The sequence below is a fragment of the Clarias gariepinus genome, chromosome 18 (assembly GCF_024256425.1).
Source record: "Clarias gariepinus isolate MV-2021 ecotype Netherlands chromosome 18, CGAR_prim_01v2, whole genome shotgun sequence".
Lineage (NCBI taxonomy): Eukaryota > Metazoa > Chordata > Actinopteri > Siluriformes > Clariidae > Clarias > Clarias gariepinus.
The window spans coordinates 27,030,061-27,054,334 of record NC_071117.1 but is presented as its reverse complement, the minus strand read 5'-3'; the positions used below and the strand labels follow the sequence as shown (position 1 = coordinate 27,054,334).

Here is a 24,274-nt window from a genome sequence, read left to right as displayed (position 1 = left end):
TCCAGCAACAAACACCAGAAATGAGCAAGAAGCATTCCAATTTATTCAATAGGGCCAAGAATACTGAAGAGCTAAAGGTTACATCTGCTGAAAATCATTGCTATTGATGTTGACATTGATATTCAGATTAGCACACACGCCTAAAAGATTAATGCATTCAACTGCGATTCAACAAACCCCAAACACACTCCTGTGTGAAAGAAAAGGAACGGAGTGAATTAAATTAGAACTCACAGCTGCACTTCTTGAAATAGAACTCAGACAAGGAGGAGGAGCCGCGCACAAAAGAGATTAGCAGCTAAGAGCCACCGGAGCTGCTAAAGACCTCTCATTGTCTGAGCGTTTTCTGGTCGTCAGTGACCTTTTGGCTGGGTCGTTAACCAGTGACCGCTGGTGCTGACTTGTTTGAAGAGGCCTTTAATGGAGAGAAAAACGGAGAGGCAAACGCACGCTGAGACAGACGCAGCAGGTCGACGAGAGCTTTTCTCCCAGGAGCCGTCTCTGGAGATGGTGCCGTTTTTGCTAAACGTCCCTTGGCACTTCCAGCTAATCAGTGCAGCTTTTGAAACTTTAATTAGGATTAATGAGGCTGATGCCAGGCATGTGTGTGGGTGTTTTTTTTTTTCGTTTTGTTTTTTTAAATGGTGTGTAAGTGATGGTTGGAGATCTATATACCCTAATATAGAATAGATCTAAGAAAAGCACGTGTAAAACATGCATCCGCTGGTCTTCAAGCATGTTAACGTGCACATCCTTATGTACTGAGCTGCTATCACGTGACTGGTTGACCAGATAACTTCATGAACATGCAGATTATATATTTCATAGTGGCTGTATATATTTGATTGCAAGATCAATGATCGTGGGATTCGCTCTAAATCCGAGCATGTGTTAGGAAAAAAATATGACTTGCCTTAGAAGCAGCCCCTCCGTTGATGATGGATTTGATGAAGATACCCAGGTCCTCGCCCGTCTCCCTGGACTTGTTGCCCTTCAGACTGAGGCCGAGTCCGGCTGACCCCGAGTCGCTTACAGGAATCTCGTACACCAGGTGCTCTCGGCCATCCTCAGACAGGGTCGGACCAGACGGCTCTCCTTTCTAACACCCAGAGACAAACAATCATCGTTCGGCGGTTCTCACAAGGATGAGCGAAGAGGCTTGTAAATGATGAGCTGAAAATATTTTTGCGTGATAAAGGAGACGTAAAAAAAAGACACAAAGGCTGGGAAAAGACGGATAAATGTATGACGAGAGATGAAAGGAGAGAGTGAAAAGGGTAAACGGGGTAAGGGGGGGGGGCTCCGTTTGAACATGAAAGAAAGAGTAAGATCATGAGAGCGTGCCATTTCAAAAGGTAAAATAACCTTTTTAAGAGCCGCGTCTGGAAAGAGAGCGACGGTGTGGGAAGAGTTTAAATCATCCTCTGTTTTATTTTTATTCTTTGCATTCTTGCCATACGGTTGCAAGATGTGAGTAAAATAACCCATAGGTGAGAAACTCTTGGTTTCAAACATAAAGTGGAGAGAGAAGTGGGGAATCCTAATTAACCAGAAGTCGAATGCTAATCAGTGGGTAGAGATTTGTAGCTTTGTGGCTTTAGATTCACAACACAAACTGTTAAAACCTGGTCTTCCCAAGACAAATTTAATAATAATATAGCTGGGGAAGCAATGATATAAAGATATACAGTATATAAGGAAGGAATTTTCATAAAGCTTAAAATCCATGATCAAGCTACAAGTTTGGAAAAACTGGGGACATCACATGCTAGACTCTGACTTACTGAGTTTGGTGTGCGTTTTTCACTAGGAGGTTGGAGTATGCTTTAGTTTTAATTAAACGCTGCGGTAAAACCATGTGCCAAATGGGCGGAGCTTAAGCAAGAATCGATCAAACCGGCGAAACTAATTTTCCTATGTTTACTATTGCACTTCAAGGAAAATAAAAAGACATGCTGTAGATGTATTTTATCCCAAAGTCTGATCACTTGTATTATGTCTCACCTTTACATAAAATGCATAGAGAAACTCTGACCCTGGACAACTCTTAAAAGTAAGAACATCTGAAAGGAGAACGAGGACAAATTGTCCAACTGAGATCCTGAGTGAATGGAAATAAAAGCTGAGATGTTGCCCTGAGGCAGCTCGTAGGGAAACCGCATCGCTCACACACAAAGACACACACACACACATGAGAAAGGAAGTGTTGATGGACAGCATCATGCTTTGGTCACTTGGAGACCTCAAACTGGACCGAAAAAAGAAAAAGAGAGAGAGAGAGAGACAGACAGAGAGAGAGAGAGACAACTCTGGGGGTCCGATCGATACGTTGACTGAAGATCACACAAACTGATCTCCTGGAGGGCCAACACGCTTCTCACATTAACTCTGATTTTACTTTGGGATTACGTTAGTCATAGAGCTAGCATTAAAGTAGTGGAGTCATGCTAAGATGAGTAGCATGATGTTCTTACATTACAGCTGTTTTTGCACTTTATTTTCCTATCGCTTAAAAACGTTTCCATCACGTAGACTCACCAAGCGATCAGTGGAAACTTGAAAACTGAAAGTATTCAAGTATAAATTGTGTGCGCTTTAATTCTAAGGACGTCACATGAAAAAATTAGTTTTTTATTTAGTAATTTATTTATTTTTTTAAACCCTATATATAAAATGTCAGTAATTAAAACATAAAAAAGGATAAAATAAGTTAAAAATAAACAACAAATTATTTTACTGCTTAAATGTGAAGCTACAGATAAATTCGCAATCGTCTCTCAATTAAAATCACGTCTTTTACGTAAAATAACTCCTAAACTATTATGCAATACGTAAGCCTGATTCTTTACAGTGCTTGGTCTACTGTACCTAAAACTCTAAAATAAACCTCATTAAAAAAAAAATGCGTTTTTCAGCAACATATCGACTTTAGCTTTACGCGGATATATTCTAAAGCCACAAAATCTTTCGCCGCCTCCATAAAAAAACTAAATCCACGATCGTGGCTCCACTAAAACGGCCCCCGGCTCCACAGGACGTATCCGGGTGTGTGTAAGTGTGTGTGTGTGTGTTGGGGGGATTATTAGGATGAAAGCTCAAGGACACAAAACCCAGCAAACAGCCCCACACCCTGAAGCCTCCTTCCTGTGGTCCATGTGCAGGCTGACCTCTGCACCTCGACCTCAAAATGGTGTCCGCGCGACCTCGCCGCTGTCGGTGCCGCTTTAAAATGTAAATATGTAAAAACCGCGCAGCTAGACAAAAAAACGACAAACATAGCGTCGACTGCTTTGAGAACGAAGCACAGCGTTCTGACTTTATACGGATATTTGACCATGTTGAGAACGTCGTTTATGAAGGAAAAAAACGAGAACGCTAATTTTGCTTTTTTAAAGTGTTGAGGCAAACACACTGGTTGTTACCTTCTATAGTTCCTTTGCGTTCTGTCATGGGTTACCTTAAATGTCTTACTCGGTGTCCATTTCAAGGCGCACAATGTCCACAAAACTTACTCTCGCTTAACATTTTAGCAGCTACTGTATGAACCATCCGTACGTCTTTATTTACAGGATTTTCTGGGACGAGACCCTGACACTGGAGACTCCTTCCATACTGTAAATGTTAAACAAACCTCGGCTTATTTACGTCTAGCGCCCGGATGAATGAGCCTTTTTCTACAGAAACGATAGGGCAGAAACGGCTAAAAGATGGTGTCTGTGCTTAAAAGAAAAAAAAAAGGGTCTCGTTTAAGTAAAAAAAAAGTGTTTTTCATAATACTTAGGGCTTCTTACTGTGCCAATCCATGCTTTGTTCATACACATTTATATTGTTATCAGATAAAATGAAACATTTGCTAAACACGATTTTACACCCTTTTATGTTTTAGTGTTCGAAACCTTTTTTTATTTAAATCTTTTAATGGTTTTAACTGTCATTCAGATGAAACTCGGCCAATTTACAGTAGATTTCGCATGAAAAGACACAAACCTGAAAAAGTGTGTTATTTCCATGAAAACGCAAAATTGTGAAGATATGGCAACATGAATCTGACATGGTTACGGACACTACATTTTTTTTAATGCCTTTTAAGCTTTTAAAAGGCATAAAACAATTAAAGACAATTTTTCCAGGCCATATGCTTCTGGAAACGTCCATTAATTTTAGTATCAATACTCATGAATAAATGTGAATTATTTGCATTTTAAATGATTATGGTTTGAAGCGAGACGGTATAACGCTGAAAAATGTCCATTTTTGGAGCACATTTAAAATCCTCTCTCCAAAACGGCTGAACAACGTGAAGCGAGATCTGTCACAACCATGTTGAATAAACTTCTGATCTAGCTTTTTTGGCCGCACAGATCTTCTGTATTATAGGTATATATATAAAAAAATAAATACATGAAATAATTTCCGAATACTGTGTTTTAGCTGAAAGCAAACCAGTAAATTTAGTCTAGTGGGCATCTGATGAAGTGGTGGAAATGCTGAGCTCATCAGCGCCTAAACGTTTTAGGTTTTGATGTTTTTTAATTTTTTTTATTTCAGGAAATCCAACTAGTAACATCTCCCGAGAGAGAGAGAGAGAGAAAGAGAGAGCGTGGAGCTCACAAACAGAGCTGTAAGTCTGTCAGCGAGTCCTGGCGACCCACAAACCCCGCTCTAATCAGGTCAGCGTCTCCGATACAGGCCCGGTCCGACTTGGGTTTCCAGGATGGGCGTTGCTCGTCGTCGTCTGCGAGGCTTCCTTCCTCCAGCGGTCGCTGATTTCCACAAGGCCTTTCGATAAGACAAAAGATGCTCTTTCGGGACAGCGGGTAATCATTAACGCGCCCGAAAGCAACAAGATGTAAAGAGTAAAAGACAAAGAGGGAGACAGAGAGGGACAGAGAGGGACAGAGAGGACACTGATGTGGAAACACATTTCACTGATTGGACCGGTCAGGATTAATGAGTAAGATTAATTGTCCTAGGTTTAGACGTTTGGACTGGAGATCTTAGTTTGTTTTATCGGATGGTGTAATTGTTTGTGAGATGTTGCATGAAACACACACACACACACACACAATGAAGAGCAGATGGTGTGACAGAAAGGAGAGATGTCTACACCATCATTAAATCTTTTTATAGCATCACACATCACTGAAAACGTCCAATTTTTCTTTTTTTTTTGCACGTCGCAACGTTTCAGCCGAGATTTGTCCCAGAATGTTTTTTGTTTTTTTTAAATCACAGGATCGTTTCGCTTTAACGTGGAGTTTCATGCTTCTTCAGCAAGCAAGCATGTGTGAGGGATTTTTTTTGTGAGACTGAAGATGGATAAAGAACTCTCTAGTTCCTGTGTGCGTGTGTGTTTGAGTGCGTGTGTGTGTGTGTGTGTGCGACTTTGAAGTGGCAGCTGTTCCTTTCTAACAGACCTTCAATAGAGCAGAGCTCTTCAGTCAATCACACAGCAGCCTGGAACAGAAATAAACCGTGCACTGCAATTTAGGAGGACTTGCGCGAGGACTTGTCATTGTGAACGCTGCTACACTCACACACACTCACACACACACACCACATGCTCGCACTCGCACGTGTGATCCGCCAGCGTTCCGGTGACGAGCCTCCAGAAGAACTCCCGATGTCTTTTAAAGCGCGGGGATAGAGATGACACGCCGCGGCGCGCTGGGGGAACAGAATACATTTTACATAACAAGGGAAGATGGAAGGAGGAGTATATCTAACAGCTCATACCTCAGTCAGGTGCTTTACAGCTCATAAATATTTGCACCTTTAAGACTTCTTGCACTACAGTTCGGCCTTTTATTCCTGCAACGGCTCCTGGTGCAACTTTTTTTATTTATTTATTTTTTAACAAACAAAGTCCTCCTGTTTGTAAGGCTTCACTTATTACAAACCTCGCACAGTTGTTTTGTTTTGTTGTCCAGACGTCTGGACAACAGACAGACAGACAGACAGACTGGATTCTCATTAAATCAGTAATCTGGACTAAAACTAATTGGAAGTTTCTTTTTTTTTTGTACATATATAGTACATGTGATGTGTAATGTGTAGCATAATGTATCTAGCATTAATAAATAGTATGGATTGTATACTGTAGTATGCAGAGTATTTTGTAATATATAGTGCATTTTTTATGTGAAATTTGGTGATAAGCAGCGTATAGTGTGTAACGTATGCAGTGGAACCTCGGATTACGAGCATAATTCGTTCCGGAAGTGATTTCGTATTCCAAAACACTCGTAAAGCAAATTAATTCTTCCATAAGAAATAATAGAAACTCAAATTATTCGTTCCACAGCCCAAAAAATTCATACATAAAAAAAATTAATACGAAATATTAAGTAAAAATAAAATAAATTAACCTGCACTTTACCTTAAAAAAAAAGTAAAGATAAATCCCTCCCTTCTTCTCGTCTTACACAGTTATCCTTCCTCCACTCTTTTCACGCACACGCGCACACAATGAAAACACTGTTTTATCAAAAAAAACAAACAAGAAATCTCTCTAATGACACTCGATTGGGCGACACACTAACGGAATCACTGCTGTAAAGTAAAAATAAACCAAATTAACCTGCACTTTACCTTTGAAAAAAAATCACGACAGAGCAGTGTTTCTGTGTAGAGCAGAGAGAAAGAGTGTGTGTGTCTGTGTGTGTCTGTGAAGGCGAAAGTAAAAGGGTTCCTTGCAAAGAGCAGGCTTGAGCAGAGAGAGAAAATGGATCTTTAACCTCTTAACCCTTTTGACTTGCTTTTGCTTTACACACGCGCTGTACCACACACGCATACAAACACAAAATAAAAAGTTTCTCACACACACACACACACACACACAGTGTTATAGTAAACAGTACACGCGTGCACGGATCTTGATTTTAACAGTGAAAGACGCGCAGTAAGACCCAGCAGGGGAGACGATTACCCACGATTCCCACAAATAATGCACCATGTGAAATGTAATAGTATGTAGTGTGTACAGCATTTAGTATGTGGTGTATAGTTGGTTACATGTAGTGTGTATTGTGTATAGAATTTTGTATGCAGTGTATAGTATGCAATAGGTAGTATTATTTAGCATGCACTATGTGAAATGTAGTTTATTACTACCTTGTTTAACATATAGTATGTATGGTGTAGTATGCGTTATGTTAAATATATTTGTAGCAGTTTGAGGTGTGCATTATATATTGTATGCAGTGTGTATAGTGTGTAATAGGTAGTATGTATAGTATAGTGCAGTATGTACCAAGTGAAAGGTAACAGTATGTGTTAGTATAGTAGTATAGAGTGTGTATAGAATTTAGTTTGCGGTGTGCAGTATGTTGTTTCCTGCAGTGTGTGGTTCGTGGTGTACGGTTGGTTATATGTAGTATGTATAGTGTATTAGCTTATAGCAGTGTGAGGTGTCTATCATATGCTGTATGCAGTGTATGCATTGTAGCATGCAGTATGTAAAATGTAGTTTATTACTACACAGTAAAATGGAATATATATACTCAGCAAAAAAAGAAACGCTTAAATAATGTTTTCCACGCATGTTCAATTAACCATAATCAATTAATTAACATGCACCTGTGGAATGGTCGTTAAGACCTTAACAGCTTACAGAAAGTAGGCATTTAAGGTCACAGTTCTAATAACGCAGGACACTAAAGAGACTTGTCTACCGACTGTGAAAAACACCCAAAGAAAGACGCCCAGGGTCCCTGCTCATCTGCGTGAACGTGCATTAGGCATGCTGCAGGGAGGCATGAGGACTGCTGATGTGGCTAGGGCGATAAATCACCATGTCCGCACTGTGAGACGCCTAAGACGGCGCTACAGGGAGACAGGAAGGACAGCTGATCATCCTCGCAGTGGAAGACCACGTGTAACAACACCTGCACAGGATGGGTACATCCGAATATCACACCTGCGTGACAGGTACAGGATGGCCACAACAACTGCCCGAGTCACACCAGGAACACACAATCCCTCCATCAGTGCTCAGACTGTCAGCAATAGGCAGTCCATGAGGAGGAGATGCACTGCAGTACTTCAAGCAGCTGGTGGCCACACCAGATACTGACTGGTACTTTTGATTTTGAGCCTCCCTTCATTCAGGGACACATTGGGAAACATTTTTAGTTTATGTCTTATGGTGTTGACTCTTGTAGTGCACACACACACACAGGGCTTTATTGCAGTCCATCAGACGCGGAGAAGAGGAAGTAATGCAGGTGAGCGCTGAGATTCGTGTGTGTGTGTGTGTGTGTGTGCGGTGTTTATGAGCGACCCCGAGTGTTTGATGTGCTGACAGCATGGTGTAAATGAACTGCAGATAGACAGAGACACAATGACGGGATGGAGGACTCGCTTCCTGAGCTGAGGGACGGAGGGGTGAAGTGAAAGGTGGAGAGTAAGGGACGGGGGACAGGGGGGGACGGGGGACATGGGGGAGGAAGAGATAACACACAGAGGCACGAGGCACTCACACCCACATCTGGGAGAGGTGGAGCACCAGAGCGCCCTGCCACTTCCTGTCAAACAGCTGGCCGTGCACGAGCACTTCCTGCCAACCGCTGAATCAACAGACGGAGGTCAGGGGTGTGCGTGTGTGTGTGTGTGTGTGTGTGTGTGTGTGTGTGTGTGTGATGCTTCAAGACAAAGTGATTGTGAGGATGAAGTCAGCTTCAGGAATAGAACGTGAGAGAGAGAGGGAGAGAGAGAGAGAGAGAGATATGACAGAAAAAATAAATATTTCTAAACTTTAACAAAACGAATGTAAATATTCGTCACGCCCATACGGCACTCTCAAATCTAGATAGATAGATAGATAGATAGAAGACAGATAGATAGAAGACAGATAGATAGATAGATAGAGCGAAGGCAGACAAACAGACAAATAAAAACAGACAGAAAAACAAGAAAGACACAAACGGCCTTAAAGAGAGAAATAAACAGATAGATTAGATACATGAAGACAGACAGACAGACAGACAGACAATGAATATACAAACAGACACAGAGAGACTGACTGAAAGACAAAGAGAGAGAGAGAGACACAGAGACAGACAGACAGACAGACTAAGAGGTGGACAGACAGAGAGAGATTTTGAAAGACGGATAAAAAATAGACAGACAGACAGACAGAAGGAAAGAGAGAGACAGACAGATTAAGAGATAGTCAGACAAAGAAAAAAAGAGAGAGGGACAGAAGAAGAGACAGATAGACAGATTGACGGAGACAGAGAGATAGATGGACAGGCAAATTAAGAGATAGACAGTCAGACAGAGAGAGAAATAGAGAGAGACAGGCAGAGAGACAGATGGACAAAGAAACAGATCGAGACAGACAGACAGAGACCGAGACAGACAGACAGAGACCGAGACAGACAGACAGACTGACCAGTTCCCGAGGTAAGAAGGGTTCCTCCTGTCTGGTCACTAGGAGTGAGACGGTCTCTCCCTGCTTTGTGCTGCGTAACATCGCCACCAGTTCCTCCTGTCTGTAACCACTGATGTCCACTCCGTTTACCTACACACACACACACACACACAGAGAATGTTTCACACTGATGACAGGAGTAATGATGAAATAAAGAAAGGAGAGATGAAATAAAAGACGCAGAAAAATGGAATGAAGGAATGAAGAAAGGAGGGAGGGAGAAAAAAACATGAGGAATAAAAGAATAAAGGAACAAATGAAATGAAAGTTGCAAGAAAAAAGAAAAAAGGAAATAATGGATGAGAAAAAAAAGAGAGAGGAAAAGTATAAAGGAAGTGATGAAAGACTTTTCTTCGTCTGATGTAACAGGTGGAGTGCACACACCTCCAGGATGCGGTCCCCGGATTGGAGACGTCCGTCTCTCACGGCGGCGCCACGGGGCAGAATGCTCTTCACCAGGATGGGTCCGGGCCCGTGGACGGTCATGTCTCTGGTCACCACGGTGAAGCCCAGACCGTCCGGACCTGCGGGACACGACAGGACACGACACCATCAGTTACACGGTCACGTAACACACGTACACACGTTTCACCGCGACAAAAAGAAAACTGCATTAAACCAACACTGACATTTATTAAGTAACTGATTATAACGAACGTCCATGAAAATCCTGTTCCTGTTACGAAGCACAGACGGCGGAGACTCCTTCCTTAAACACTGACTAAACAAACATTAGCGCACAGAAAAATTTACAAAATAAACAAACTGTAGAGTAATTACACGTTTAAAAAGGCATTCGTTAAAAGACGTAACGTACGTGGAGCTTCTAGTGATGTTGGTAAATATTAATTATAAATATATATTTTATAAAATCCTAAAAATATAAAAATGGAATTTTGTTTACGACTGATTTCTATGTGCCTACAGGACAATTGGTCTTTTATCTAAACTTATGTGATTACATCATTTTTAACTTAAAAGTTCAAATTGTCAGATAAAAAGACAGACAGACAGACAGACAAAGAGACAAATTGACAGACAGAGAGAGAAACAGACAGTCAGATAGATAGATGGACAAAGAGACAGACAAACAAAGAGATAGGGAGAGACAGACAAATAGAGAGATTGACCGGCAAAGTGTCGGATAGACAGAGTGAGAGGGACAAGCAGGCAAAGAGGAAGAGACAGACTGATGGAGACAAATAGAGAGACAGGCAGACAGACAAATACAAAGAGACCGAGAGAGAGAGAGAGAGAGACAATCAGAAAGACAGATGGAGAGAAAGACAGACAGAGACAGAGCGATAGAGACAGACTGACAGACAGACAGACTGACCAGTTCCCGAGGTAAGAAGGGTTCCTCCTCTAAGAGTGAGACGATGTCTCTCTGCTTCAACTGGTCTTTCATCCAAACTTACGTGATTACATCACTTTTAACTTGAACGTTTACATTAATAGATAACGTAGAAATAAACAATGATGTAAAGAGAGTGTAACTCGTTTAAAATAAAGAATAAAGTGGTACATCACGGCAGATTTCTTAACAGACGTTTTGATTCGGAATTCCAAGCTGAAGGCAGACAAAAATGTTCAGGATCTTCAGCACTGTTACGTTGTAGCTACATAACTGTGGTTTTTTTTTACATTGTTTTTTGATGTAAATTCCTACGTAAAAAAAATAAAAAACTAAATCACTAGTTTTAAAAGAGGAAAATAAAAAACTTAGCTTCTGGCCGCGAATCGAGATTTCGGTTAGAGGATTTTTTTTATGGTTTTTTTTGTTGTTTTTGATCTCTGAAACCTGGTTTTGTCCTAAATAACACTTCTTGTTTTTTTGGGGTATAAACTAGTAACGTTACCGTTTTAATCGTTTTCCGTGTTGACACGTGGCGGAGAGCCGGACCCCAGAACACCTCTGCTTTTAGGGGATAAGAGCGTGTGAGCTCTCAGCCTGGCCCGAACCCGCACTAATAAACCTTTCCTTATGAGGATTAAACGGGTCCGCACTTTAATTTCACACGCCAGCACGTCGCGGAGTGAAGGGAAACGGACAGAGAGAGAGAGAGAGACAGAGAGACAGAGGGACCAGGAGGAGAGAGACACTGTGAGAAGAACTATAGGGATCTCCATGACTCCGCCCTCCTCACGTATGAGTTACTATAGCTGTCTGTCTGTCTGTCTTTACTTATTTCTCTCTCTCTCTCTACCACACACACAGTCACGACTGAAAGATGTTACAGAGGATAGAAAGAGCTCCAGCATACTAAAGACGGCGAATGATGAAATCCCGTCTCCCAGCGGAGCACCTGACTGACTTTCATTAAAGTTTAACACCTGGAGCAGCTGCCAATCACAGGGACGGAAAGAAGACAGAGAAAAGAAGAGGAGAGAAAAAAAAAAAGTACAACAGAATAAGAAGACACCACATAAGACAAGAAGAGAAGTGAAGGAAAGAAGGAAGGAAGGAAGGAAGGAAGGAAAGACGACTAAAATACCAGATAAGATGAGAAGGAAAAGAAAACAGAAAAGGAGACACAACAGTTAAGTCGAGGAGAAAAGACAAGAGACATAAAAGGAGAAAAGTGCAACAAGATAGTCCACACACACAAACATAAACACACACACGCAAACAATATTAACAAGATGAGGAGAGAAAAACAGACAGACAGAGAAAAGAGAGGATGACAGACAGACAGACAGGAAAAAGAGAGAATGACAGACAGGGAAAAGAGAGAATGACAGACAGACAGACAGACAGACAGGGAAAAGAGAGGATGACAGACAGACAGACAGACAGACAGACAGACAGACAGGGAAAAGAGAGGATGACAGACAAACAGACAGACAGGGAAAAGAGAGAATGACAGAGAGATAGACAGACAGGGAAAAGAGAGGATTACAAAGAGAAAGACAGACAAGAAAAAGAGAAAATGAGAGAGACAGACAGACATACAGACAGAGAAAAGAGAGGATGACAGACAGACAGACAGACAGACAGGAAAAAGAGAGAATGACAGACAGACAGACAGGAAAAAGAGAGAATGACAGACAGACAGACAGGGAAAGGAGAGGATGACGGACATACAGACAGACAAACAGACAGGAAAAAGAGAGAATGACAGACAGACAGGGAAAAGAGAGAATGACAGACAGGAAAAAGAGGGAATGACAGACAGACAGACAGACAGGAAAAAGAGAGAATGACAGACAGACAGACAGAAAAAAGAGGGAATGACAGACAGACAGACAGACAGACAGACAGGAAAAAAAGAGAATGACAGACAGACAGACAGACAGGGAAAAGAGAGGATGACAGACAGACAATCAGACAGACAGAGAAAAGAGACAGTGACAGACATACAGAAAAAAGAAAGAATGACAGACAGACAGACAGGGAAAAGAGAGAATGACAGACAGACAGACAGACAAACAGACAGGAAAAAGAGAGAATGACAGACAGACAGACAGGGAAAAGAGAGAATGACAGACAGACAGACAGACAAACAGACAGGAAAAAGAGAGAATGACAGACAGACAGGGAAAAGAGAGAATGACAGACAGACAGGGAAAAGAGAGAATGACAGACAAACAGGAAAAAGAGAGAATCACAGACAGAAAAAGAGAGAATGACAGACAGACAGACAGGAAAAAGAGAGAATGACAGACAGACAGACAGACAGGGAAAAGAGAGGATGACAGACAGACAGACAGACAGACAAACAGACAGGAAAAAGAGAGGATGACAGACAGATGGGAAAAAGAGAGGATGACAGACAGACGGGAAAAAGAGAGAATGACAGACAGACAGGAAAAAGAGAGAATGACAGACAGACAGGAAAAAGAGAGAATGACAGACAGACAGGAAAAAGAGAGAATGACAGACAGAAAAAGAGAGAATGACAGACGGAAAAAGAGAGAATGACAGACGGAAAAAGAGAGAATGACAGACAGACAGACAGGAAAAAGAGAGAATGACAGACAGACAGACAGACAGGGAAAAGAGAGGATGACAGACAAACAGATGGGAAAAAGAGAGAATGACAGACAAACAAATGGGGAAGAGAGAGAATGACAGACAGAAAAAGAGAGAATGACAGACGGAAAAAGAGAGAATGACAGACAGACAGACAGGAAAAAGAGAGAATGACAGACAGACAGACAGGGAAAAGAGAGGATGACAGACAAACAGATGGGGAAAAGAGAGAATGACAGACAGACAGGAAAAAGAGAGAATGACAGACAGAAAAAGAGAGAATGACAGACGGAAAAAGAGAGAATGACAGACGGAAAAAGAGAGAATGACAGACAGACAGACAGGAAAAAGAGAGAATGACAGACAGACAGACAGACAGGGAAAAGAGAGGATGACAGACAAACAGATGGGAAAAAGAGAGAATGACAGACAAACAAATGGGGAAGAGAGAGAATGACAGACAGAAAAAGAGAGAATGACAGACGGAAAAAGAGAGAATGACAGACAGACAGACAGGAAAAAGAGAGAATGACAGACAGACAGACAGGGAAAAGAGAGGATGACAGACAAACAGATGGGGAAAAGAGAGAATGACAGACAGAAAAAGAGAGAATGACAGACGGAAAAAGAGAGAATGACAGACAGACAGACAGGAAAAAGAGAGAATGACAGACAGACAGACAGGGAAAAGAGAGGATGACAGACAAACAGATGGGGAAAAGAGAGAATGACAGACAGACAGGAAAAAGAATGAAAGACAGACAAACAGGCAGGAAAAAGAGAGGATAACAGACAAACAGGAAAAAGAGAGAATGACAGACAGAAAAAGAGAGAATGACAGACAGACAGGAAAGAGAGAGAATGACAGACAGACAGACAGACAGACAGACAGACAGACAGGAAAAAAAGAGAATGACAGACAGACAGGTGGGGAAAAGAGAGAATGACAGACAGACAGGAAAAAGAGAGAATGACAGACAAACAGGCAGGAAAAAGAGAATGACAGACAGACAGGGAAAAGAGAGGATGACAGACAGACAGGAAAAAGAGAAAATGACAGACAGAAAAGAGAGAATGACAGACAGACAGACAGGAAAAAGAAAGAATGACAGACAGACAGACAGGAAAAAAAGAGAATTACAGACAGACAGACAGACAGAGAAAAGAGACAGTGACAGACAGACAGAAAAAAGAGTCAATGACAGACAGACAAACAGACAGGAAAAAGAGAGAATGACAGACAGACAGACGGGGAAAAGAGAGGATGACAGACAGACAGGAAAAAGAGAGAATGACAGACAGACAGACAGAAAAAAGAGAGAATGACAGACAGACAGACAGAAAAAAGAGAGAATGACAGACAGACAGACAGACAGACAGACAGGGGAAAAAAAGGATGACAGACAGACAGGGAAAAGAAAGAATGACAGACAGACAGACAGACAGGAAAAAGAGAGGATGACAGACAGACAGATGGACAGACAGAGAAAAGAGAGGATGACAAAGAGAAAGACAGACAGGACAAAGAGAGAATGACAGACAGACAGACAGACAGAGGAGAAAACATCAGCTGTGTTTACACACCCTCACACACACCCTCACACACACCCTCACACACACCCTCACACACACCCTCACACACACCCTCACACACACCCTCACACACACCCTCACACACACCTTTTGTTAAATTGATCATCTTCTTGGCAATTTTCTTATTAGCGTTCGGTAGCGCTATAAGGGAGGGGTTTCCTGTGGAGGCGGGGCTGTCGCTGCGACTTCTGGGTGTGGGCGAGGCACTGATGAGAAGAGGCGGGGTTTGCTCACGGCGGTCCGCCGCGACGGGGCTGCGTCTCACCATGGGATCCTCCCTTAGAGGCGGGGTCACGGGTGGGGCGGGGTCAGAAGGTCTAACGTCGGCTTTCCGGAGCGCAAAGGGACTCTTGGGTTTGGGGACGGCGGAGTGGGCGGGGTCGATGCCGCTGAAGAGCTGGCTGATGAGGCTCTTCTCGTACTGGAGCTTGTTGGCCACGGGGAGAACCTCCAACCTCACGACCGGAGACGACATGGCCTGTCGGAACATCTCCTGAGACCTGAGGAGAGGAAGAGCAACACCGTCAGGAGGAAAGGAAGAGAAGGAGAGAGGAAAAACATCAGGAGGACGAGAGAGGAGGAGGAGAGAGGAGGACATGGAAAGAGAAGAGTGGAGGAGAAAGAGAAAAGGAAAGAAGAGGAATAAATAGAGGAAAGAGAGGAGAGGAGTAAGGAGTACTTTTTACAATCGTTTATTTTCCAAATTCTGTTGTATAAAATTAGATTTGGATTATAAATTAATAAAGAAAGAAAGAAACAACAATTATTTTAAGACATTATAATTATTTTTCTTTTACTTTTAGAGTTGTTGCACTTCTTCAGTATAGGTTTTCCTGCAAAGATGATTTTTTTCTCTTCCACAGAGCACCGGGTCTCCTACAGGGTCTGTTACAGGGTCTCCTACAGGGTCTCCTCACAACACCAGATTATTCTCAACATATTTATGTCTTTCATGTTCCTTCTAAATTAAAATCAATTAAGATTCCTAATTTAATAACACTGGAAAAAATCTTTTGGGGATCGCAGTCTGTACCTTGTGCCGGATTATTTTTTCTGCTTATCTATACTACGAGAGAAGGAGAGAAGGAGAGAAAGAAGGTTAAGAAGAAATTTAGAGAGATAATTACAAGGAGAGGGGAGGACAAGGGGAAAAAAAGGTGGAAGGAGAGAAGAAGTGAGACAAGAGGAGAGGATGTCAGGACGAGAAGAGAAAGAAGGTGAGGAGAAAAATAAGATGAGAGAAGTAGTAACAGGAGGAGATGACGAGTTGGAACAAGAAGAAAAAGGAAGAAGAAGAAAAAAAACAGAAGCAGATCAGAGACGACAAAATAACACAAATTTCATCCCTTTCTTTCTTTTTCTCTTTGTTAATGTTATGATATAAGGAGCAACAGTTTGACTTAATGAAGTGATATTACAAATATATAATTCTCTCTCTTTACAGTCACTCAGGAACCTAGTTGTGAAAGTTAACGGTGTTAAATGACGAGACGGTGTAGAGCGAGACGCGGGGCGAGAACCCGACGCTCCGCGAGACGAGCCGCGAACGACAGGAGGAGCGAGAACTCGCTGGAAAGAGCGACAGAGCGATGATGGAGCGATGATGAGGAAGGTGAAGGTTCGTACTGAGCGAAGGAGTTGTCTATGAGCTCGGCGTCGTTGATCTTCACGATGCACTCGTCCTCCTCGAACAGTCTCTCTCTGTTGGTGCGACTGTTCTCCTCGATGCCTTTTACATGGAGGCCCAGTGAACTACAACACACACACACACACACACATCGTCACACAGATCGTCCCACAGAACATCACAAGAGGAATACATTTGGGTTGTAACTCTGCTTTGGGTTTTTGGTGTCAAAAGTATTGGCACCCTTAGCAAGTTAGGGATCAAAACTTTTTTTTATTTACGGGTCATAAATTTTAGCACATATATTTCTGCAAAAAAAGTTATTTATTTATTTATTTATTTATCAATAACAATCTATTTTGGTCCTCTATATATATATATATATATATATTTTTTTTAATCATATCGCCTTATTTCTACTGAGGGTGCCAATATTTCTGCGCACACGTGCGTGTGTGCATGTGTCCAACTTTTACAAGAGATCAAAAAAGGTCACGCAACACATTTTCTCCCCGAAGAGAGAAAAACGAGTGTTTAAAAAAAAAACGAAAGAATGAAGATGAATGATGTCGAGATAAGAACAGAAGTATTCCTTAAACAAGCCATGAGGGAAAACACACACACACACACTAGCCACAACAGGACGTGAGACACCTTCTACTGCGAGGGTCACTTCCTGTCGCGTCTGGCGCGTGTATTATTTGTCTAACACACACAAACACACTCACGGTTTTGACCTTTTGCATCTCTTTGTTTCACATCCGACGTTTCCCTCTCGACAGTGTGTGTGTGTGTGTGTGTGTGTGTGTGTGTGTGTGTGCACACGTGTGTGTATACATACCGTCCACTCAGTGATGAAAGATAAGGTACGACTTTAATTCCTAGAGGTCCCGTATTCCCGGAAATGTCCACCGTCCTGGTGAGTCTGCTGCGGAAACAAAACCAGAAACACTCCTTTGATTATCCTCAATGCACAGTGAATAAGGCGAAAGTTTGGACACCCCGAAGCGATTATGGAGCACTTTGTTTTTTCTCATTGGCACTCGTTCCCTAGGCGACATGTCATTGAATTAATGAAGTCACTTCCTGTTTCTGAAGAGACACCCAGGACAGGACAAAAAGGCCCGACTGTCTTTGACATTTTCCTTCAACTACTTTTACAATACAGTGTGTGTGTAAATTCTTGTACGATGAGCTTATGAGGACAAAGCGGGAATTAATCTCCATCCTGGAGACGCTGATCCTGAAGTCCAAACTTATTAGGAAACACAAGAGAAAACAGAAAGAGTTTGAAGTCTGAGATGGCAAAAATGGCCTACTTCGTGTTTGGAATGACGACGAAGCATCGAACGTTCAAAGCGGGTTTAGTGAAATGTGATTCAGAGCACCCCCTAGTGGTGAAACGTAGACAGAACTAAAACAAAAAAAGTCTGTAAGGCTCTGCTGAGAAACAGCTTTGATTTGTTTACGTCTTAGCATTTAGCGCTGTCGCCGCGAACCTCCACCTTTAAAGTAGAATCTCGCCTTTGGTCTGAGTTTTCTCCGGTAAGTTTTTCCTCTCTAAGTTCTCTTTACCTACAGTCCATTTCCAATTTTCATGCTTATTACACTCACGCCATTTCGTACATCTGAGCAGTTGAAGTATTGAGGACTTTGCTCAAGACCACAACACCGACAACACTGCTTGGTGGACCTTTGATCATCAAACAGCCCATTGGTGTTCCCAAAGTCCCCATAGTGTATAATCAGGTGTGTGTGTGTGTGTGTGTGTGCCATACTGTAGGTTGAGACCTTATCTAAGGCATCCGCCCTCTGCCTCATGGCCTGGGCTCCCTGGGACAAACTCACATGTCCCCACACACTGGCTAAATACTGGACCTGATTAGAATAACGTAGTGTCGGGTTATCAATTGAGGTTGTTTGTATTATTGCGTATGGACGACAGAATTGCAGAGTCGGTAGCTGAGACTCTATCAAACTATCAAACACACTCGCGGTTTTGACGTTTGAGACCCTATCACTGAGCCAAACGTCACCACAAGACTACAACATGCTCAAAGTTCTCCTACAGACTCTCGAAATTAACACGGATGCACGGGATGACGTGTTCGGAATTCCAGGACCGTCCAAACAGGACCACAACTGCTTAAGATTTGCGCGGCGTTCCCGATGAAGCGCTACACACACACTCTGGGCTTCAGTCAGAGTCTCAGTCAGAAGTGAAATGAGATCTGAGGAGTGTAGTAATTTTCTATCAGTATCAATCACTCACACACACACACACACACACACAAACATGGACGCACACCCAGAGGGCAAGTAGCTATCACTGTGCTCCATTAGCTCCTTCTTGGATCATTTAACAGAACTGATCTGCCTCACTGACCTCCTGCTTTCCTGCTGCGCTCCCAGCCGAGAACTGCACAACACACACACACACACACACACTGATACACACACACACATTCATACCCAGTGACTGGATCATATACATTACTGTAGTGGTCCTGTGTCTCAACATACAGCTGAGCACCAACACATCCACATGTTTAGGATGTTCAGAAAGATTTAAACAAAATAAAAAGTAAAAGATAAAAAATAAATGCGTCCCAGAGCTAGAATGTCTTCGCTGATTCAACAGAACTTTATTTTTTTTCTTTCAAAGAGAGTGACATCTAAAATGTCACTTTATATGCCGCCGAGTCCTCACAGCTTGGTGGTGAGCGGGAGGGGGTGGGGTCATGTTAAAAGAGACCCCGCCCATATCTTATTGATTGACAGAGACAGTTTTTGTTTAAGGTGAGACCAGAAAGGATTACGGTCTTGAGGCTAGTGTACAGTGTACAAGTTTCTATAAGAAGCTTTTTTTTTGGATTTGTTGCATTTTTTAAAAAAAAAAACCTGATAAATGATAAAAGTGAATAAAAATAAATTAATAATAATAATAATAATAATAATAATAATAAATCATTACTCTGGGTTGTAAAGAACTCTAGAAACACTTTTACCCAGTTAGAGAGAATATCAAAGAAAGTTATAAGGCAAAAAAAAAAAAAAAATACAGCCTCGCAGTCATGCTCTAACACAAACACACACACACATATATACACATACAGTACATACACACACTCCTATTGGACCTTGTACGCCTGTCCACGCAGACTTCAAATCCATTTTGCGCTCGTGTCCTCGGGGTTAGCATTAATGGCCAAACAAATAATCTGAGAGGTACTGCAACAACTCTTGTTGTTGTTGTGCATGTGTGTGTGTGTTTGTGTCTGTGTGTGTGTATGTGTGTGAGTGTTTTACACACAGCGCCAGAGGCACAGGTGCCTACCTGCATCTCTTACTTCAATACCAACATGAACTAGGAGGGGAAAAAAAAGAGAGAAGTCAGATGCAGCTAGAGGTGGTGGTGGTGGTGGGAGGTGGGGGGTATGGGGGGTGGGGATTATGGGGGTATGTGAAACAGTCCATCTGTGTCAAAAAAGGAAAAAAAAAATGCCAGTGGGGATTTCTCAAACAAGCAGCACGATAACACATCGGAAACGCCGGCCCTTGTTAGACACGAGTCTCGGCTGACTCTTCTGTTTTCTGGAGGCTGTGAGGAATTCTGGTGTCCCGCACAGGGTAAATCAGAGTAAATCCCAGGTGAAGTTCCCTCCACGACGTTCCACAGGAATGTGTTAAAGTTTACACAGTATTCAGGAACCAGTAATCAACCTTAACATCCTCGCGGTGTTAGCAAGGACGCTATAACAGGTTGTGTGTATTCGTGAGCCAAATGATCCCAACGTTGTTACAGAAACCATTTCTTAGTGGAACAAATGCATCAAGAAGTAAAAGACTTACAGTTTAAAGAGCTAAACATTTAGCAGTTAGCGTTCCTGTCAATTACTAGCAGCTATCGGAATCTCGCTGGCTTAGCTTTTTAAAGTCTACTCTATCCTCTTGAGACATCAGTCTGCTTTACAGTTGTTTCTTCGGTAACATTAAGTATTAAAGTATCATTTATTTCTTGATTAAAACATCACGTCTACGTGCTTGCTCTGTGATTTAACTCGGACGCTAGTTGAGTTCATCCAGGTTTAAAAACTAGGTTTCGGTTAGAGGCTAAGTTAGAGGGCTGAAACAAATTGTATTTAAGTGGATAAGAATTGCAGCTTTTGGATTAGCACACATGCTAATTTACTTTAGATTTTGCTACAAACAGCCTTACCTCCACCACTGTAACAGCTTCATGTCTGGCTCAAAACCTGCCCTTTAAACTTTAACCCTAAACCTAACCTTACTGTTTCCCAAATCTCATTTTACTTTGTGCACATTTACATTTTATAATAACTTCCGAAATTTTGATTGTGTAAAGCTGCTTTGCGATAATGACAATTGTTAAAAGCGCTATACAAAGAAACTTTTATTGAATTGAACTGTAATCATTTGTCCTAAACCCTAACCCTTTATTCTTACCCTACCCAAACCTTAAACCCTAACCGCAAACTCTAAGCCTAAATGTAAACCCTACACCAATCCCAAGACCCAACCCTAATGTCTAATTAAATCAACCCTAATGTCTAATTAAATCCTAGCTCTAAACCCTAACACTAAACCCGATCCCCCCCCCCACCCTCAACTCTAAACCTTAATTTATCGTTACTATGTTTACAGGGACTGTTTGTCGGTTTAACCCCTGTGATGGAGCTACAGTAACCATAACACATTTGTCAAGTTTTTTTTAAATCCAGAAATAAAAAAAAGACGACTACAAACAAAACCACAAATGGTACTGAGCTCGTTTCAGCTTGGCGGGTCACAGTTATCCTTTTTTGAAGCATTATTACTCACAGATACACAAACACACCACGGCGGACACACAAGTCCTGCGGAGACACTAATCAGACGTCATGCTTTTGAAGCCGTGATGCTTCCCGACCGTTCAGACCTCCTCCTTTACCACAGGACAAGGTGATGTAGAAGGATGAGTTGGTGCCAGTTCAGCCGGTAAATGAGGTGGGCATGTGTGTGTGTGTGTTTGTGTGTGTGTGTGTGTGTGTGTGTGTGTGTGTGTGTGTGTGTGTGTGTGTGGAATACTGATTGACACAGCCAGTGAAGAGTAGCAAAAGAGATAACTCTTATGGAGAAAAGGAGGGTCACATGACCTGCGATAAGAACTGCCACATGTCCTGTAACCATGGCAACAGCCTCAGAGTCTGACATACACCCTGATTGCAGCATGGACTTATTTACTTTTAGGTGGTGTTTTTTTTTTTGTTGTTATATATTTTTTACATATCGCCTTCACCAGATATAAATCTACTCTACTACTGTACAGTGTTTAAAACTTTTTTTTTAACTGTTAATTAATTGAGAAAGTAAAAGTGAAAAACAGTCGCCGTTATACTGAACGCAGCCGAAGTCAGTTATTAACTCTGTTGTAATTTTTCTCTTGATTTAATGCCTTAAAGACTACAGTAAAGAGTACAAATTACACACAACAACAGATGACCACCTACCGTATAAAATAAACCAGACAAACCTGCCATAGGTTTTCTGACGAGCACAAATGTGGGAGGAGCTAACTCCTCCTAAAATCCGGTTAATCAATAAATGGGCAAATGGGCGGAGCAAAAAGAGCCAGGCTGTTGGTTTGACCTTGCCTACTTACCCCAGTTACCACACTCTAGCTAGCTTAGCTTTAACTTGGGTAAAATACTAAGGTGGCTAATGTTAATTTATAAGCTAACGCTACTTTGCATTTGCTTGAACTCCATATCGCTGTCAGCTCCTACATTTCTTACAGTACATTTCCAGTTAGCGGGTTAGCTAAAGTATTGCATAGCAAACAGGTAACGCTTTCAACATCTTAGCATGGGATTCTACGGGGAATGACTAGCTTTCGGTGGTCTTGCCTAGTGGTCGTTTGAGGAACTGCAGGTTTTGGCACTTTAACATTGGTTTTATTTTCTGGAAAATAATGATTAGAATCATCACTGCCTCAGAACCGCACCCTGGGGTCTCAGGTTTGAACTAAAGCTCACTTTAATTTAACGCGACGTCTATCGAGTTGTTCATCAACAGCGATACAGGAAACACAGCAGACCTTCAGCTTGGTATTAAAAAAAGAACTATTAATAATAATAATAATAATAATAATAGTACCTGCTGCTGTTGTTGTTGTTGGTCCTCCTGTTGGTCATCATGTCATCTTTTGGCGTATCCATGTTTACACTCTTCACTGTAAGCACATGGCCAGCTCCCTGTTAACACACACACACACACACACACACACACACACACACACACACACACACACACAGTGACCCAGATTAGAGATGGTTATGCGATTATCCCCCGCTAGGCCACATGCTTCTGCCCTCTTATTGTTATTGTGTATCCGTACACTCTTTATTACTCCCGCGCACTCGGCTCGTATAGAAACAGGACGAGAGTGCGAGCTGAAACACTGCGTAACTCTAAACAAATAAAAACTCAGATGTGCCATATGGGACAAAATTACAACAACGAATGCTGTGATTTAAAAGCAAGGACAAAAAAAAAAAACACACACAAGAGTTAACTAAACAGCTGTATGCAGATGTTTAACTGTAAAATACAAAAAAAAAAAAAACTTTTTATTGTAAATGAGGAGGCAAGCGTGTACCCTGGACAAATAAAACAGAAGAAAAGAAATGAATTAAACTCAGAGAAATGTGTGTGTGTGAGTGTGTGTGTTTTTTTGAGAGAGAGAGAGAGGGGCCTCAGGTGTTAGAGGCAAAATACAATATAAAAGCTCAAACGAAACAACAAATACAATCTCCTGACCACACACACACACACACACACACACACACACACACAGAAATAGACAACCTATGACAAAAGAAATTCTAATACTTATATGAGACGTGAAAGAAACACAAGGTTCATAGCGAGAGAATGAAAAATGAAATGGATTTCCTACACCGGAACAGATGTGTACACAACTGTATAAAATAAATAATAAAAAAAAAACTCAAAGATCTCATCACAGTGTGTGTGTCGTGCTGTTCAGAGAAACTAATCAACAACAGGAAGAAGTGAGGAAGCCAGGTTACTGCTGAGCAATTTGTTTCAGGTGTTAGTTACAATGTAAGAGTGGAGTTGTGAATCACTGACCGTTGGTGTTGGTCGGTTGTTGTTGTTTTCGGTGTCTCGACTCCCGTAGTCCATCGGTCGCGACAGCATCAGGTCACTGCTGCACCTGACCAGCAGCGGCGTGTCTGTCGGAGAAACACACATCAGCTGAACCGCTCGAAACACACAGTCATCAAAGCACCTCACACAGGTTCATTAGGTCTTAACTCACTCACTCGAGCTCTTCAACAACAAAACCTGTAACTCGGGTTCGATAGAGTCAGACGTCCTATAGGTGCATTAGATTCGATTCAGTGACTCACTTTAATGTAGATTTCTACAGACTTCACTTGGATTCGTCACAACTATAGATTTTAAAATGTTCGATATTGTAAATACTGCAGGAAACAATTATTAATATAAACATATATATATATATATGAGAAATATATCTAAAATATTATAAAAAAACTTAAAACTATTAACTTAAAAAATTTTATTACATTTTTTATTTTAAAAAGAATTAATTTAAATGAAT

The 24,274-nt window shown here is 41.7% G+C and overlaps 1 protein-coding gene across 3 annotated transcripts in view; it reads right to left on the bottom strand.

The window, feature by feature from the left end:
• pard3ba (par-3 family cell polarity regulator beta a) overlaps window positions 1-24,274 on the bottom strand; it is a 123,824-nt gene that overhangs the window by 59,911 nt on the left and 39,639 nt on the right. For 2 of the 3 annotated variants that reach the window (XM_053477470.1, XM_053477471.1), the window contains 8 exons: window positions 23,779-23,882; window positions 22,783-22,880; window positions 17,468-17,554; window positions 16,626-16,751; window positions 15,087-15,499; window positions 9,818-9,957; window positions 9,395-9,523; window positions 914-1,099 (listed from right to left, as the gene is read on the bottom strand). In XM_053477470.1, coding sequence (XP_053333445.1) covers window positions 914-1,099; window positions 9,395-9,523; window positions 9,818-9,957; window positions 15,087-15,499; window positions 16,626-16,751; window positions 17,468-17,554; window positions 22,783-22,880; window positions 23,779-23,882 — 1,283 coding nt within the window. The remainder of the gene's footprint in view (window positions 1-913; window positions 1,100-9,394; window positions 9,524-9,817; window positions 9,958-15,086; window positions 15,500-16,625; window positions 16,752-17,467; window positions 17,555-22,782; window positions 22,881-23,778; window positions 23,883-24,274) is intronic. The other variant, XM_053477472.1, reaches the window with a different exon arrangement.